Genomic DNA, 19,144 nt, shown 5'->3' with positions numbered 1-19,144 from the left:
ACTATCATCATATGTATACACAGTAATCATGAAAAGATAGCGTTTTCTTCTGTCCTTTTCTCAATACGTATTTCAATGTTTATAACCGTAAAATAGTACATGAAAATTCAAATTTTTACAAACTTCAAAACGCTACAGAATATTTACTACTGAATATTAATAAGATATTTTTTTACTAAAATTTTTCTTAAATTCTACTCTACAAAATAGCTATCTTAGATTTTTTTTTTACATTTTATTTAAAATTTAAAAATAATTAATATTTTTAGTAAAATGTAAAAAAATTTATTATTGAGATATAGCTAAAGACCTAACGTATAACTATTATTTAAAAAAAAAATCAACTAAAAATATTAACTGGATCAAAAGTTATTTATGTTGTCAGTGAGTGGTGGGCCACTCAGTATAGTAGGCAACCGAAGCTCATTTTTTTTCATATTTTAAAGGTATAAAACAATATTTTCAAAATGTATTATGTACGGCAGTTCTTTAATTGTTATTTTTAGTAATAAAAATAATATGTTCACCAATACTTAACTTCAAAAAACGTCAGAAACTAAAAGACAAAAAATTTGTTTCTTTATTTTTGTAATACTGTAGAATCAAATTATAAATAAAATATTAGTCTCTATTACAATTAATTATTTTTTTTAAATACATTTATTTTATAAATTATTGTGAAAACATTGTTTAATTTATTAATTATTAACGAGTATATAAGAACGAAAAGAGCTTGTTCTCGGTAGATTGAATGTCAGCGTCCACCGGAGGTGATGCTACTTATGATGCCTTAAGTCATACGTTATATATATTAATGTCTAAAATTATATACTTTTGAGTTAAAATACAAAATTTTATAATTGTACTTGTATTGTGTTCTTTTAATTGAATATAATTGAGTTCGGAAGCGTACCCAAAGAGAGGGGCTAAAACCCTTCCCTTGAAAATGTCCTGCATACGTCACTAATTAAGTTTTGTTGTTTTTGATCGAAAATACAAATATGTGTTTATTTATAATTTTCTTTGTAATTTATAATTTATAATTTTTCGAATAATAATTTTACACGACAGAATTTGCATATACCTAATACGATGTTATATTTTAGTTTATCGAAGTTTAATTTTAGCTTCGATACGAAGCTGAGAAGGTATTATGATGTGTTTTTTTTATTTAAATTTTTTTTTTTCTGTGTCTAGTATCACTTTTTCTCAACTCTCAGGCGATTTCTTTCAACGATACGTCAAAAGATCAAAAATTAAATCATTTTTATGAGAAATAATATTTATATACTTCTTCCATTCGACATACTGTTTTTTTAAATTGAACCATTTCTCTATATATGAGGGTGGGTTGAAATTTAAATATGCATGTAGAAAGTAGAACTTTTTCAACTAAACTTTTGAAAGTGTTCCGAAAAGTCTGACACTTTTATATATATCTTAAATTAAAGCTTATGTATGTATTAAAGCTTATTGATTATGGAAAATTTCGGATTTTATTTAGTTTTTATGGTGAAAACGGACATCAAAGTTAATAAAAATATATGATATTTGTAAAAAAATTATTTTTATATTTTAATTTTATAAAGCTATAACTTTTTGAAAAATGTATGGATCATTAAATTTTTTTAAAAATAAGTACTACTTATATTTATAAATTATTAACATGTATATTTATTTATTCATATATTACACTTATAAATCATATAACATGTAATCAGAATATAATAATAAAATTTAATCAAAATTCACCATTAACATTTGATACATTTGAATAGGCCAGTAAATATTTGGGAATAAGTTTATATTGATTTTTTGGTCCAATTCATAATAATATTTTTTTGTAGATTTAGATACATATTCTAAGTGGTTCGAAGCTAAAACTATAATTTTTTAAATTACTACAAATAATTCTATACAACAGATAACAGAAATTTTCAGTAGGTGGGGATTATCATATACTATTGTTTCAGATAATGGTTTTTATTTAACATTGTGTCGTAATATGCCTAATGCTTTGCATTGTGCATCTTACATTTATCAATGAAAAATGTATAATCTGCATTTTATATTAATAGTATACAAAAAAATAATTTATTTATCTGTTATAACATATACACTGTTGTACACTAGCTATTATATATATATAATATACATCTTATCTTAAAATAACTCATGTTATGTTCAATTTAATACAATAAATTGAGAATCACTAAAAGCGCTGAAGACAACCCATGAAGGGGGTAATTAAAAATAATATAAAAAGGCTTAGTTCTGCTTGCACATCAGTGAGCGAGCGTGCCAGTGAGCGGCTCATTCTCTCTTCTTTTTGAAGATATGAATTCAATAAGGAATTCAGAATCCTTCTATCTGATTTATTTTGAACAAACTAGCCACGACCCCGTATTGTCGTCGGTACATTTTTAAGCGATATCGAATACAATTATTTTGCGTTAGCATTTTATTATTTAAAAGAGACAGTACAAATCTTTACGCAAACCTTGACGATCTTTGTACAAGCCAAATATAAGAAGTAAGTAAATTTAGATTAACCCAATTATTTAGAATTAATAATCTGATTAAAGAATAATAAAGCAATAAATCACATATTTATATTTATTTTTAAACTTTATTAATTATTACAGACTAGTTTGTACCTTATACATAATCACATTACATGGTATTCGTAAGATAGCCGCCACCTCTTCGTTGCCTCAGTGTATAATTTCAGGTACTTACCAGTTAGGTTATCTGTAATACCTCTATAGAGAAACTTTAATAATTTATTTTTATATCTACTTGTCTTTATTGTTCTAAACCCTACAGACTCTACAACCCCGATAGAACCTCGTTGCTCCTAAATTGACCAAATCCTCAAATATCCAACATTGGTCAATAAATCCCCAAACACCTTTTTTGCTTATTTTTGTATTATTACAATTGAGTGATTGAAAACAATTTTTAAAATTAAATGGTTTAAATAGTTTGAAAACAGTACCGGGTCATCCATCAAGTGAAAAGAGTTGCAAAAAATTCTGTAAAAACCTTAAAACACGCTTTATTGACCGATGATATAATTAAAATAATAAATGTTTTTATATTATTAAACAGGTTTTAGCTCAATTATCGTAATATTTCACGTGAAACTACAAATGAAGCACCAGCACAACTGATAGTTGATCGATTATTATGTTGTATATTAGACGTTTTTCATTCGTCTATTGACCAGGCAATAAAAGATAAAACAAATGAAACATATAGTTAATTATAGTGGAGAACTGCATAGAAATTTTGCACAGGGAGATAATCTTATGGTTAAATTTAAGTTATTATTTTGATGGAAGAACATGGACTGCGGTAAATAAGATATGAATATGAATCTAATGATAAAATATATAATAGTCATATAAACCAAATAATAGATGCACAGTTAAGAAATAAGGCAGATGCGATTCTATATGTTAAAAATGTAGAAGAGAAAGATAAAAGCAAGGAAAGCGGTATTATAAAAACAAAAATACCAAGACTCTTACCTAACAAATGTAATGGTTTTATTTATAAATAATTAGTTTTATATTAATTATTTATTTTTTATATGTATATTTATTATTTATTTATTTTTATTGGTGAAATAAGTTAAGCCGATGTAAATAAATTGTTTTTATTTCTGTTAATAAAGTATACAGTTATTTTAAAATATATTAATCTTTTATTTTGATATTGTGTCATTAATTCATAAATAATTAATGAGTGTCGTCGTACTAGCAACATGTTGTACTCTTTTTAGTAGTTGTAATAATGTTATATTATAAGTACAATAATGAATAAAAGGCGACAATGAAAAATAAAAATAAAAATTATAAATCTATATATTTTGCTTTTGTGTAAAAATTACTTCAATACTAGTAAAATATTTTGTAAAATGTATTTTTATATTATTTAATTGAGTACATTCAAAATTTAAATTTAATTTATTTCAGAAAAATAATTTTATTATTTTGATTACATCAAACATAATAAATAATATATTTATTTATTTAAGTGTCATTTTATTTTTTTGGCGAACTTAATAATTTAAAAACAAGTATGGTAATCATGAGATAATTTATTATTTTAGTAGATTGTTCTTAACTAAATATTTATTTTACGAATTTTTGCAACATTGAAAGTAAATTACTAAAATTACTACGCATTTAACAAAATTTTGAAATAGGTTTTTATAACAATAAAAAAATAAATTTTAAAATTTAATGCATCTTTTAAATACCTAAGGATTAATGTTGGGATGAATAAATATTTTAAAATGTTTTTACCAAATTGCATCACATTTGTTTATATATAAAAAAAAAAACCTCTTTAAAATTATATATTTTTAGATGAATTTTATAAACAAAAAAAAAAAACCCAGCACTGGGGGGTCGCGGCATAGTTGGATCAAGTATAATGATATCTGACAGTGATTAAAATCACCATCAAAATAATCGCTTCGATGCAAATCTTTAGATAGTGTTTAATTTTAAAAAATATACTTTTCAATAAGTTATAGCATTATAAAGTTAAAAATGTGAAAAATAAAATCGAGAATTTTCACACAAAAATAGCATTTGGTAGCTATTTTCACCGTGAAGACAAAATAAATTCCGAAATTTTTTTTTGAATAATAAAGTACATTACATTACCTTTAATTTAAGATATATATAAAAGTGTCATACTTTCCGGAACATTTTCAAAAATTAAGTTGAAAAAGTAAATTTGTTGTGAAAAAGTTGTCATTTTAAATTCCCCCTTTTGGGCAGGTTAAGGGTTAAATTTATGAAAAAAATATACTAAATGAAAGGTAATGATATCATGCATCTATATAAAAAATGCATCTAAAAAAGACAAGTCCAGAGGTCAAATTTTTTTTTTCAAATTAAAGTATATTACATTAGCTTTAATAAAAGATATATATAAAAGTGTCAGACATTCCGGAACATTTTCAAAAGTTAAGTTGAAAAAGTAAATTTTTTGTGAAAAAGTTGTAATTTTAAATCCCCCCTTGTGGGCAGGTTAAGGGTCAAATTTACAAAAAAATATACCAAATGATAAGTAAAGACATCAAGCATCTATATAAAAAAAATTTATATTGATATGTTCATTTTTGAAAAAGTTATGGCACTTTTAAGTAAAAAAAATTGAAAAAATTTCGAAAATTAGCGATTTTTAAATTTGTAATTTTTTTGGAGGTTTCCCCCAATTATGGGGAACGGGGGAATTTTTTCAATTTTTAAGGGTAATGTCTTTGACTAGATACGATTTGTGATCTTTTGACGTATTGTTGAAAGAAATCCGTTCGGTGAGAGCTGAGAAAAAGTGGTAACAGACACACAAAAAAAAAAACACATCATAGTAAAACCAATACCTTCTCAGCTTCGCTTCGAAGCTAAAATTCAACTAAATACCAAAATCTTTTCAAAATTGCTCTCAACTTACAATTAAATACAATACTGATTTTTTTATAGGAAAAGCAAAATAAGTGTATGTTTATAAAATGATGGCGATTCTCAATTTACATTTTTTAATGCTATTAAAATATTTTGTAAAATGTAACTAATATTGTTTAAATGAATATATTAAAATTTAGATTAAATTATTTTCAGTATAATAATTTTATACAAATAATTAAAAATAAAATCGCTATTGAATATGTTACGTATTGATAAATATTATATAAATTAGTAGTGGACAATCCTCACTACTCACGAGTGCCATCACAGGCACACACACCATTAAAAATTATATTGTTTCTCAATAAAAATTTATTTTCTAATGAACTATTTGATGCTGTCTTTCATACTATGATGGTTTCATAAAATTTTGTTTGAGGGATTTTTTATGTAAATATATAAAATTGATTCATATAGGTCACAAAAATAATTTTAAATTTGATTCTTTTCATGCATAAACAGCTCTATAAATCAATATGTTATTAAAAATGTCTCCAAAATTTACTATATAAACTGCCGTTTTATACACCATTTTCAAATTCGTTAATTGTATTTACCTGTTGTAGTTAATTCATACGTTGTAATATAACCACAAAATGTATAATAAAATCGTCTTAATATTTTGTTTTGTGTGTACTTTCATTACATACATTGATGCATCAAGCAGTTCATCGGTAATTATCCTTAAAATAATTATTTTAATAAATTTTTTTTAAATACATTTTGCACAATGTGTGTTTTATTTCATTAAATTTTTAACAAAAATCATTTTTTCTATATACAGTAGACTTTGTAAAAATAATACTCCTAATTTTTTTGTTTCATAATATTTTCATAAAAATGTATTAAAAAACATTTTTTTTATTTTATTGTTAATTTATTTTATATGATTCCCGGCATTTCTCTACATCGTATTAACTTGACATTTATCAATCTAATAATTAAAGACTTATTTCTTTTTTTCTTTCACAAATAAGTAAAAATTAGTTAGGTAGAAGTTTTTTTTATTTATTTCATATTCGAGCATCACTAATTCTTTTAGGCTTATAATTAATTTAACTTTAACTTTTATAGAAGTTTATATAGATTCTACAGGAGGAAGAAAAACCATGATTTTAATGATTAAAGCCATAACAATTTTCAGTTAATAGGATTATTAGGATGAAATTTAGAAAACTATTTAATGTCCTTTTTTACGACGCTCAGTAAATTTATTTTAATGATTATAAAAATGAGATATGCAAAATTTGTGATCAATATATGATAATAATAATTTGTGAATCACTAATAGAAAATAAGATGAATAATTAGAAAATGTAATTTTTATATAGGTTTAATACATAAAAAGTCATCTAACTGATATCATAGCATAAAAATATGTTAAATTTAATTTTATATTAATAATACTTATAATGATATAATCATTACATATTCTTTAAGCTTAAACAAAATATGTTATTAAATTATTATTTTGGATAACTATTGTACCTTGTGTTAACTGTTAATTATATAAATTTAATTTTTATTAAGAATACAGATCATGCAATTAAGTTGTTTAAACTACTCAACAAAGAGACAACAGATACGATTAACTTTGATGAATTTAAAACTATGATGAGTATACAAATAAAATTGAAAGATGAAGAATTGTTGGAAATGTTTAATAAATATAAGTTAAACGGTAGTACATACAAAAAAAATTAATTAATTAATTAATAATTAAAATTATTAACCTAAAAAATAAAAATTGAAGGTAGTGTCATACAAAGTAATCGATTTATTATACCACTTAATTATTCGCAAAATAAATACAATATTCAAAAAAAAAATGTTTGGTTTGTTTAGCAACATGTATTAATTAATTTATCAAGTATTAATTACTTTTTAGAATCATCAAATTATGACTTAAAGAGATATCAAACTTTTTATTTTAAAATGGCGCCATACATATATAACTAGCTAATAAAATAAAAAAAATAATCTAAGTAATATAATGATTGGCCGATAATAACACTTGGACTAGTACTGTAAAAATTATTTAAATTTTTATATCTAGGCAGGAGAATAGGGGCGACAGAGATATGTCCAATAATTAAATTAGCAACAACTACACTATATCTGCACACTATATATTAAAATGCTAATAATTGGTACAAAAAAGGAGTATATATATAGTATTTATAAAAAAAAAAATGTATTTATCCATATTTCAAAAGTTTATACAAATTTAAAGTTACAAATATAAAATTGAAAAGTTTAACACACAAGTAGAATTTTTTTTACTACAGCAGCACAATTTATTTTTCATAATAAAAATAAGTCATCAAAACAATCTTTTTTTAAAAATATAGAATGTACACAAGCTTTAATTTAACATATGTTTATGGCTCGGTGTATTTCCAGAACATTTTAAAAACTTAAGTTCAATAGGGTAAATTTCATTGCGAAAGTAGCCATTTTTAATCCATCTCAGTGGGCAAATTAAGAGTCAGATGTCCAAAAAAAAAAATATACTATATAAAAAAAAAATACCTAAGATATTTGTAAAATAATTTTTTTTTCATTATTCTATTTCTAAAAATTTATGACAGTTTTAAGTAAAAAATGTCCAAATTTAATAAAATTGATAGTTGATTCAGATTTAAAAATCCTAATTTTTTGGGGAATGTCTTCCATTAACGGGAAACAAAAGAAAAATTTTAATTTTAAGGGTTATGTCTTCAACTAGATGCGATTTGACATCTTTTTAAGTATCGTTGAAAAAATTTGGGCCAGTGACAGCTGAGAAAAAGTAGTAACAGACATGAAAAAAATTTTTATTTTATAATATCATGATAAAATTAATAACATTTCAGCTCTTCGTCGAAGCTAAAATGATCTAATTAAGAAAATAACAGGGTTATAATAACACTAGGATCAGTACTTCGAAAGTCATTAACATTTTTATACATAGGGGGAGAGGTGTGGTTAAGATATGTCCGATAATAAAATTAGTAGTAATCATTACCACCAGTCTATAATAGTCTATAATAGTAACTTTTTAAAAACTAATCCAAAAGTTGTTATCGACCAGCCATTTTATTAATTAGATCATTATTATATAAACTTATTAAATATGAATATTTTTAATTAAAAAATTTATTTGACATCCTTATAAGTTATAAGGGATGATTCTAACAATTAAGTAATACCTGATTCAAGACTGGTATGAAAGGAAAAAAACCAAACATTTTTTTTTTTTTTGAATATTGTATTTATTTTGTGAGTAATCCAATGGAGTATGATAAACCTTTTATCCTATATTTTGTTCTATAATATAAATTGTATTTAGTTGAAAAATTGCCTCTTTGATATAATGTCTATCAAAAAAAAAAATTTTTTTCATGAATTTTAGAGTTTAATACAAATTGATCACTTATGTCTAATATCATTTAAAATAAAAAATATTAACTTAAAACTAAAAAGTTATAGAAACGTTTAACTCAAAAATTCATTGCAAAAATTATTGAAAATTGTGAATAAGTATTTGGGAACAATATTACCATTATCAACGCTATAAAGAAGACAATAGAAATATTTAAAAATAGTTTAATTAAATGGGATCTTGGCCCACTGAAAAATTTATATGTGTTTAGCACTGATAATGGTAACATTGTTCTCGTTATACTTACCAAGGATTTTTTAGTAATTTTTCGGACATGAGTTAGTATTTACTGTAGAATAGGTTTAGCTATAGGCTATAAAATATTAGAGTGTGTTATACAATGTTAAAAATTTCTAGATTCTAAAAAATGAAAATTAAAAATCCAGTGTAATTTATTAATTTTTATGTTTGATTGTGTCTATTTTGCAATTCACCTTTACATGAAATAATTTTTAATATTCAAATAAAAATCACATTAAAAGTAATTCAACTTATATATTATTTTTCAAATTTATATCTAGTATACACAACCAAATCTTAAAACTGCCATTACTTTTTCAAAAATGAACAAATCAATGTAATTTTTTTTTATAGATGCTTGATGGTATCACCTATCATTTTTTTTATAAATTTGACCCTTTACCTGCCCACAGGGGGGATTCAAAATGACAACATTTTCACAAAAAATTAACTTTTTCAACTTGACTTTTAAAAATATTCCGGAAATACTGACACTTTTATACATATCTTAAAATAAAGCTAATGTAATGTACTTTATTATGGAAAAAAAATTTGACCTCTGGACTTGTCTTCGTGGGGAAATGGCTACCATATGCTATTTTTGTGTGAAAATTCTCGATTTTATTTTTTACATTTCTAACTTTTTAATGATATAACTTATTGAAAAGTGTATGGATCAACACAATTTTTTATGAGAAATAATATTTTTTAATAATCCCTTTTTCATTTGACATACTTTATCTTAATCAGAATATTAATAAGGAAATAGCAGATCATGTAGCTTTTGGAATATTCCGCCATTTTTTTAAAATTAAACACTATCTAAAGATTTGCATCGAAGCGTTTTTTTTTAATAGTGATTTTAATCACTGTCAGATATCATTATACTTGATCCAACTATGCGACGTCACCACTGTGCCGCGACCCTCCTGTGCTGGGTTTATTTATATTGTAATAAAATAGATGTCAAATTAAAGTTTATGATGAATATTATAAGTTTAAAAAAAAAATTTTGTCTCGACGACTAATCTTCTATGTGCAAACGGTTGCCTTAATTAATAAACATGCAATTTTGGTGTTAAAATTTACGATTTCAAATTTTATTAGTTAAAATTTTTCAACTGAATTTTTGAAAANTTTCAAATTTTATTAGTTAAACTTTTTCAACTGAATTTTTGAAAATTTTCCGGAAATATGGAAATTTTTATTTAATTTTAAATTAAAGCTTATGTAATATACTATACTATGAAAAAAAAAAATGTCGAGATATAGTGAACATGATTATCATATTCAAAAATATGCTATTTATGTGTTAAAATTTTGGGTTTTGTATTTTAATTTATTTTAATATACCTTATAATGGGGTACAGTGATTTTCATGAATATTATATAAAACTAATTGACATAGAACATAAAGTTAAACTTATTTCAATTTTTTTTTTCTTCAAATAAAGTAATTTTAATATTTTAATCAGTTTAAATTGCCAATTTTATCAAAAACGAATGCGACGTACGTTTGCAGATTCAATAAAAATCATTGCCATAGGAATAATAATAATATTTTATTTTTTTAGAAAATCAAAAAATGAGTTTTACGGAATTTAATAAATTCCTGGATGACACCATGGAAGGGGATATCACAGAAGATGATTATACTGAAGTATTTAAGGCTTTTGATAGTAATAATGATGGAAAAATCTCTGTTGATGAACTTCATGTAATATTACTTGGAATTAATCCTCATCAAACTATGAAAAATACTAAAGACGCTTTAAATACATATGATAAAGATGAAAATGGATTTATTTGTCTTGAAGGTAGTTTTGAGGTTTAAAAAATATACATATTAAAATGTAAAATGTATCAAAATCTAGTAATGATAACTGAGATTACAAAATATTATTAATTGTAAAAATTTAATTATTAGATATAAAGTTTAATTACTTACTGTGAATGAGGAAAATAATTATAAAACTATACATTAGGATGATCCTAAGCTACTTAGGTTGGTTTTTAGCTTCGATGCGAAACTGAGAAGGTATTGGTTTTACTAAGATGAGTTTATTTTTTAATTTTTATTTTTTTTATATCTAATGTCACTTTTTCTCAGTTCTCACTGGACCGATTTCTTTCAACAATACGTCAAAAGATTACAAATCGTATCTAATTGAAGACATTACCGTTAAAAATAGAAAAATTTTTCCTCGTTCCGCGCAAATGGGGGAAATCTCCAAAAAAATTACAAATTTAAAAATCGCGAACTTCCGAAATTTTTTCTATTTTTTTTTCTTAAAACTTCCATTACTTTTTCAAAAATCAACATAATTTTTTTTTATACTAAAACCTTAGATATTTTTCTATCATTTGATATAATTTTTTGAAAATTCATTACTTAATCTGCTCACTGGGGGGGATTTAAAATAGCACTAAATTTTTGAAAATGTTCCGGAAATACTGCGTCCTTTAAACATATATCAAATTAAAGCTTACTTTATGTACTATAAAATAAAAAAAAAAAATTTGTCCGGACACCTTATCTTCTATGTGCAATTGGCTACCGTATCCAAAAATATGCTTTTTTTGTGTTAAAATTCTGGGTTTTGTATTTTATTTTAAAATATCTTATAAGGGCAATTCACTGACTTATATTATATTATATATAACATAATATTATATATATATTATATAATTTAATTGACATAGAATAAAGTTCATAAGACATATGAAATGAAACTTATTTAAATTATTTTTTTTTTAAAGTCGCAAAAATAACTTTTAAATTTGACTTAGCTTAAATTGTTAATTTTATCATGCAACGAAAGTGACGAACAGTTGCCGAATCGGTAACACTCGAGTCTTTCACGCACAGGGTACTAAGTTCAAATCCATCTGTGGCATTAACATTTTGCATTTTTTTTGAGTTCGAAAAAAATTTTCAAATCATTTGATTTTTATCTCATTAAGATTCAACAACTTCAATAAATATCAAGGATCCCATCACTGTAGTCTCCCCTCGTGAGAAACCGTTTTTTCTATTTAATGATGTCAATTTCAAACTTGCAAATTGAGCTAAAAGTTATTGTCAGAAATTCATTTTTTTTTTTATAATAAACTTTCATTTTAAAGGACAAAAAAAAATAATAATTTTTAGCATTTTAAAAATCAATAATAATTTGAAAACAATTAATTATAAAAATGATATAATATATAAGTAAAAGAATTACTAATCTGGACATAATTAAGGAAATAGAAGTTGATGTTGCTTTTGTAATTATCCACCAATTTCTTAAAATTAAACACTATCTACAGATTTGCATCGAAGCGTTTCTTATGATAGCGATTTTAATCACTGTCAAATTAAATCTATACTGGACCCAACTATGCCACGTCCCCACAGTGCCGCGATCACACTGTGCTGGTTTTTTTTTTAATAATATTTACAAGTGCCACTTCCTAAAGTTGTACGAATATATCAACAAAATAATTATGAAAATTTTTTTAACGATCGGTCAACTTTAAAGCATGTCCCAAGACAGTTAAAAATGGTACCCTAATAGTAATTTTTTAGTTTCTTTTCTCAAAAACATTAACTTGTACGAAAAAGTTTTTTGTAGATTTAATGCTTTTCTATAAAAAATATTTTTTTTCTATTTACTATACATAAGTACGTCGATTATTTTATGAAATTATACAAATTTTCTCAATATCTTTATAACTTTAAGAGCCACAAATTTCGTTATATTTATCGGTGTACACAAAAGTTATTCACAAGATAAACTTATTAATATAAATTATGCAATTATTAAAGTTCATAATTAACAGTTACCCTATTATTCATACATAAATTTTAATTAACTTTATTATTGTTCTAGAATTAAAGGAAGTGTTGAGTGGTAGAAAAAAAAAAGAACATTAAGAAAATATTTTATCATCTTATATGATATTTTTTTTATGTTATACAATACTAATTAAAATAAAATAAAAATAATAACGAGAGTTTAATATCAAGTATAAAAATTAAATTGTAACACCAGAAATTTTACTCAATATGCATTTAAAATGTCTGTAATCGTTTAGTCTATACTCTTCTGCTACACAATAAAATACTATTCTACAGATACGCAAAGTACAATAAATATTTTTCATTTTTTGCATGACAAATAACTGACAAAAGTGCAATTATGGAAAATAATATACGTCTTCTTCTTCTTCTTCCTCGCTTTAATCCCAATTACTTGGGGTCGGCCACCCTTATCCTAAACTTCCACTTGACACGATCTCTCACATCCTCTACGCTCACATTAGATGTCCTCATATCGCATTCAATAATATATATAAAGTTAAAAAAATAAAAAATGAACTTTATTTCTATTCTTTATAGTACAGATTTTTAAATTAAGAAAAGTTAGTTTCTATTGATTTTTAACATTTAAGATGGTGGTATAGTTAAATTTTGGTATAACACTTGGTCTCTTAGTTATTTAACTTATTATTAAGTAAACGGAACTTTTTTAAGTTAAAAACTAATTTTCAAATTCCTAAACATGTATTTCACAAGTTGTAGAAATTAAGTGACTAAGGTGCCACTAATCTTGTGAATGTAGACATTTTTTTTGTGTGAAGTTATAAGTTTTATTACTTTGTATCAAAAAATTAATTTACAATATTACAGGTCAATCTAACATTTTTAGCACGTGTTGCCTTAAACTCAAAATATTTCACAAAATATCATACATTTTACAAGTATTAGTCACTTTCGTTTAAATAATGATTTTATTAAAAACAGTTTTATACAATACTTTCTCAAAAGAAAGTTAATAAATATTTAACCTACAACCCTTATTTACAAAGTTATTAATAAAAGTTTAAAAATATTATGAATTTAGAATCGATGCAAAACTGAGAAGATATTGATTTTACCATGATTACTTTTTTTTTTTTATGTGTATTTCCAAATTAATTCTTAGATATTACTGGACTGATTTTGATGATCTATTCGTCAAAAGAACTCAAATTTAATTCATTGAACCTATTAACGTCCAAACTTGAAAAATCCCTAGATTTTAGAAATTTAGTAAAATAACTCAAAATTTCAATATCATAAAAAATTTCTGTGTTTTAAATAGAGATGTTAAATTTCAGAAATTTAATTCTGAAGAAATTTCCTGGAGGAAATTTCCAGAAATTTCTAAAATTTATGTTTTTTAAAAATGTAACTTTAATTTAACTTATTAAACTTACATTTTTTGTTAATTAGCTTTAAAAAGTTTAAAATTATTCTTTAAATTTAGACAAATATTTTATTCCCTAATTTGATTTATATTTTAAATGGTATCAGTAAATTTAATTTAAATAAATAATAATCAATATATACTTTTTTAAATAGACATAAGACTCGATTCTTTATTATTATTTATTAGTCTTATTAAGTCAAAACAATTTATTTTATTTTATACTTAAATAATAAATATTATTCAAAAGTTCAAAACAATAAAACAAATGTATAAAAAATTTAACAAAATTTTTTTTTTAACAAAACAAAATTTAAAAAAACTTATCGCGTATCCAGTATACGGTGAACACCACACAAAAAATATGTATAATTATATATAATTATACATATTATATTATATATATATATACATATCATATTACATAGGGTGTCCCAAAATTAACGCAAGATTTGAATTAAATAGAAAACACCGTTTTTAGTCTTTTGATAGTTATATTTTTATTGACTCATAAAGTACATAGGATAGGGTTATGTATGGAATTACACATCGGGCAAATGGCCTCCACGGCTTTGCATGCACATGCGCACTCTTTGTCGAAAGTTTCCATGACCATTCTGCATAAATGTGGCTGAATTTCGTTGATGCAGCGTTGAATCTCCTCCTTTAATGCACGGGTGGTTGTGGGCTTGTGGACATAGACTTGTGATTTCAAATAACCTCATAAAAAGAAGTCTAATGGTGTTAAATCACACGATCTAGGGGGCCAATTTTGATCACCGAAACGAGAGAGTACACGACCTGGAAATGTCTCATGCAGTAATTGAATTGTTTCACAGGCTGTATGACATGTGGCACCGTCTTGTTGAAACCACATATTGGACACATCAATATCATCCAATTTTGGCAGAAAGAACTGTGTAATCATGTCGCGATATCGAGCACCAGTAACAGTCACTGCTTAACCAGCATCATTTTCAAAAAAATATGGCCCAATTATGCCTCTAGCCCAAAATTCACACCATACAGTCACGCGTTGTGGGTGCATTTGTTTTAGTTGTCAAATTGCTTTTTTTCAGGGTTGCCAACACTTCACTGCACAAATGGCGGCAAATTCAAATCTTGCGTTAATTTTGGGGCACCCTTTATATGCATATATTTATTTATATAGATTTGTATAGAAAGTTTAACATATATATATATATATATATATTTATTTATTTCAATCACACCTTTGCGCAAAATGTCACCAGTTAATAAGAGTAGTAATTATAAATATAATCGCAAACAACATAAAAAAAAAACAATGAAAATGAAACGCAGCAACCAGTCCAGGTTAACGTCGGAAACGGAACAGAACGCAATATCCGTAATCCATACTCGGCGGCAGCCTTATCTCAGTGTCAAGGGCGGAGAGACAACCGATGACAACCGATTGTCATATTAATTAAGCTGGACGGCTGATATCGCGAGAGACACGGATGAGCGCCAGCCTAAAGCAACGGGCGGTGCCATGTCAAACTTAACAATTCTTATAACTGAAATTTGAACGCTAAAAAGAGTCAAAAATAAGAATCTGATGTTGAATCATCTTCATTTACAATATTTTCCTCTTCAAGTGAAGACTCCTCATTACTTCCAGTTTCATTAATTTTTTCAGCTCTTGTTGTTTGTTCAACTTCAATAATTTCTGTTTTATAATTGGTTTGGTTCAGTGTATCTACATTTACACTTAAATTACTGACGTTTTTGGTGTCAACTTTCACATCACCACATAATTTAAAATTTTGTTTAACAAATGTGAGTTTATCTATCCTGGAATTTAGTAATCTATTTCTACGTTTGCTATGAATAAAGCCTTGAGTGCTGAATGAGCGTTCAGTAGCAGCACTAGTCGCTGAATTTGAAAGTATATGGTGAGCTATACTAGACAGACATGATGATCCACAAATGCCTTTCCACCATAATGCAGGTTCTCTATCTTTAACGAAAATTCATATAAAGCTGTTTTGCCACAGCCCTCTTTACCTCAATATTTTGCTAAATCAATTAAAATAGCAGAAATCTCAGCTTGGCTGTAGTTTAAATCTTCTGCAACTTTACAAATAAATTGCATGGCTTCCACTTGTTCTTGATCAGTAATGTTTAATCCAATTGAACCACAATTTAATATACCAGTAGCTAAGTGTATAGTTAAGACAACTGAACCCCATCGTGTAAGTATTGCTAGTTTTAATGTTATTATAATTTTCTTTTCTTTCCCAATTTTAGTAAACTTTTATAATAGAATAGCATGTCCACGAATAGTTTTAATAATTTTACAAACATCATCTATATATTTTTTGACAGAAACTAATTTGCGAATGTCTCCAATCATTAGGATAAGCGTATGAGCAAGACATCCATAAGAAGAAAGATGGGGATATTTTTGTTCAAGTAGTTTACAAGCCCTGCACATATTGTTTGCATTATCTGTGGTGACAATAAAAAACTTGAGTGCTACATATTTTTCAATAATATCTTTCATAATTTTATACATGTGTTCACCTGTATGTCTTCTGTGTCAATAGATTTTATAAAAACTGGTTCTGGTATTGTTACAATTATATTTATCACTCCTTCATTCCTAATAAAAAAAAAACACCAAACATTGATATAACAAATAATTATTAATAAAATGAGTAAAATAACTATGATAAACATTCAAGTTTTAATAAGGGGTTGTATTACAAATTTACATGTCATCTTTATACATATATATCTTTATATGGTCATCTCATTCTGTCAAATGGATTCTATAAAATCACTTTAATAATGTTTTGAGTAAAATGATTTACCTAATGCATATTATTCGTTTTTTTTTTTCAAAAGTTAAATATTATTTTTAATTTTTCTCTTATTGTTTCAAAAGCATCAATTTATTTTATCAAAATTGGTTTTATAAAGTTTTCATTGTCAAACTATTGTTTTTTTTGTAATTTGTTTTACAATATTTTCAAAATTAAATCAAATATTATTTCTACACATAAAATCTAACAAGTAACATAATGTATATCTTAGGTTAGTCCAACTATAAGCCTGAATACCTATATTTGAATCATTTTCAATTTTATTTTCAACTTCAAGTGAGAGACGAAAATATTCCATATTCAATAATTTACCAGCAAACAAATACCTTAGGAAACATTAAATTGAATAATTTAGATAATATTTTGTTTGATAATTGGAAACCAATTATCATAATCAAACATCCAACATTATTCAGTATTACTGAATAATCAGTAGACAGTAGGTAACAAAAACTCAAATCAGAAAAGTAAAACCTTATAAGAAGCTAAGTGTAGTTTAGTAAACTATGATAATATAACTACATCACTTTTTTCAACTAAAATAATAATAATAATATCGTAGAAACATATATAGTATGGAAATTTTATTGTTAAATAATTTAAATTATAATATTTAATATTGACTTAATTTATTGTATATTTAATTGCAAAATGATTACATGGATATTCACAAATATTAAAATTACAATATAGCCTATATTACCTATAATTTTAATTATATATGTATTAGTATTTAGTACAACAGATCACTTAAAGCTTTATATTACATAACAATTTTTATGTTTGTGTAAATCCTTCAACTAAATATACAATCAATTAAATAATAATTATAAAAGTTTTTCATAGTGCACACAATTATATAGATAAAAATTATAACTTTTATAATTCACTATCATAAGAAAATTTGAGTAAAAATTTACTTACCTAGATGGAACAATAAAACTTGGCTGGATAGTTTTGAAGAAATTTTTCCAATAAGGATTTTCCAGTATGGATAAAGGACTTTCAGAGAATTCCTATAAATTTGAAATAAAATGTATGAACAATAAATGAAATTAAAAATACATTTATTGATTTGAAAAACTACTAAATTAATAATTTACCTTCTCAGTGTTGGTCATTTTATCAATGAACCCTTTTAATGGTGGCTGGTATGTTTTTTTAGGAGTAGACTGTAATAAACAAAAAAAAAAGACGAGAAAATGAATGAATAAAGAATAGATAGAGGGAGAGAGAAGAGAATGAGCGAGTTGAAGATGGTAAGAATGGAGTCGTATCTCGGGGTCGAACTTTATTTATTTATTAAATAATAAAATATCCCTACCTCATTTATTCCTATTTTTTTTTGTTTATTACGTGATTTTTTTAGAAGTATGACATATAAATAAATATTCGCACTTACCTTTATTTCCTTTAGTAATTGATTGAGTTGGTTTTATGGTGATTTCTTCTTTCAGTGTTAACTGTCGTTTATACTGTCTTGCGTTTATTTCGATAAATTAGTATCTCTGTGTATATAAGACTTAAAAAAAAGGGATTCTCTACAATGGGACCTGCGTCTATTATAATTTTATCACTTTCTTTTATTTTAAATTCCTTTTATTAGCTTCGATGCGAAGCTGAGAAGGTATTGGTTTTACTATGATGTGTTTTTTTTTGTGTCTGTTACCACTTTTTCTCAGCTCTCACTGAACGGATTTCTTTCAACGATACGTCAAAAGATCACAAATCGTATCTAGTCGAAGACATTACCCTTCAAAATTGAAAAAATTTCCCTCGTTCCCCGTAAATGGGGGAAACCTCCAAAAAAATTACAAATTTAAAAATCGCTAATTTTCGAAATTTTTTCAATTTTTTTTACTAAAAACTGCCGTAACTTTTTCAAAAATGAACATATCAATATAATTTTTTTTT

At 24.9% G+C, this 19,144-nt stretch overlaps 2 protein-coding genes across 3 annotated transcripts in view; both read left to right on the top strand.

Moving 5' to 3' along the window:
• LOC126901549 (craniofacial development protein 2-like) overlaps nt 1-19,144 on the top strand; it is a 265,790-nt gene that overhangs the window by 104,642 nt on the left and 142,004 nt on the right. The gene's annotated exons all lie outside the window — the stretch shown is intronic.
• LOC126901560 (uncharacterized) lies at nt 6,008-16,968 on the top strand. 2 transcript variants are annotated; one of them, XM_050678103.1, is made up of 4 exons: nt 6,008-6,160; nt 7,017-7,167; nt 10,725-10,967; nt 16,731-16,968. In XM_050678103.1, the coding sequence occupies exons 1-4, from the start codon at nt 6,083-6,085 to the stop codon at nt 16,772-16,774; spliced, it is 516 nt and encodes a 171-aa protein (XP_050534060.1). In that variant the 5' UTR covers nt 6,008-6,082; the 3' UTR covers nt 16,775-16,968. The 2 variants fall into 2 exon arrangements, with proteins under 2 accessions (XP_050534060.1, XP_050534059.1); XM_050678102.1 differs by lacking the exon at nt 16,731-16,968 and adding an exon at nt 13,023-13,270.

Source organism: Daktulosphaira vitifoliae, unplaced genomic scaffold, assembly GCF_025091365.1.
Source record: "Daktulosphaira vitifoliae isolate Bord-2020 unplaced genomic scaffold, ASM2509136v1 Scaffold_3, whole genome shotgun sequence".
NCBI classification, from domain to species: Eukaryota; Metazoa; Arthropoda; class Insecta; order Hemiptera; family Phylloxeridae; genus Daktulosphaira; species Daktulosphaira vitifoliae.
The sequence above is the reverse complement of the archived record's forward strand: the minus strand, read 5'-3'. Positions and strand labels throughout refer to the sequence as shown.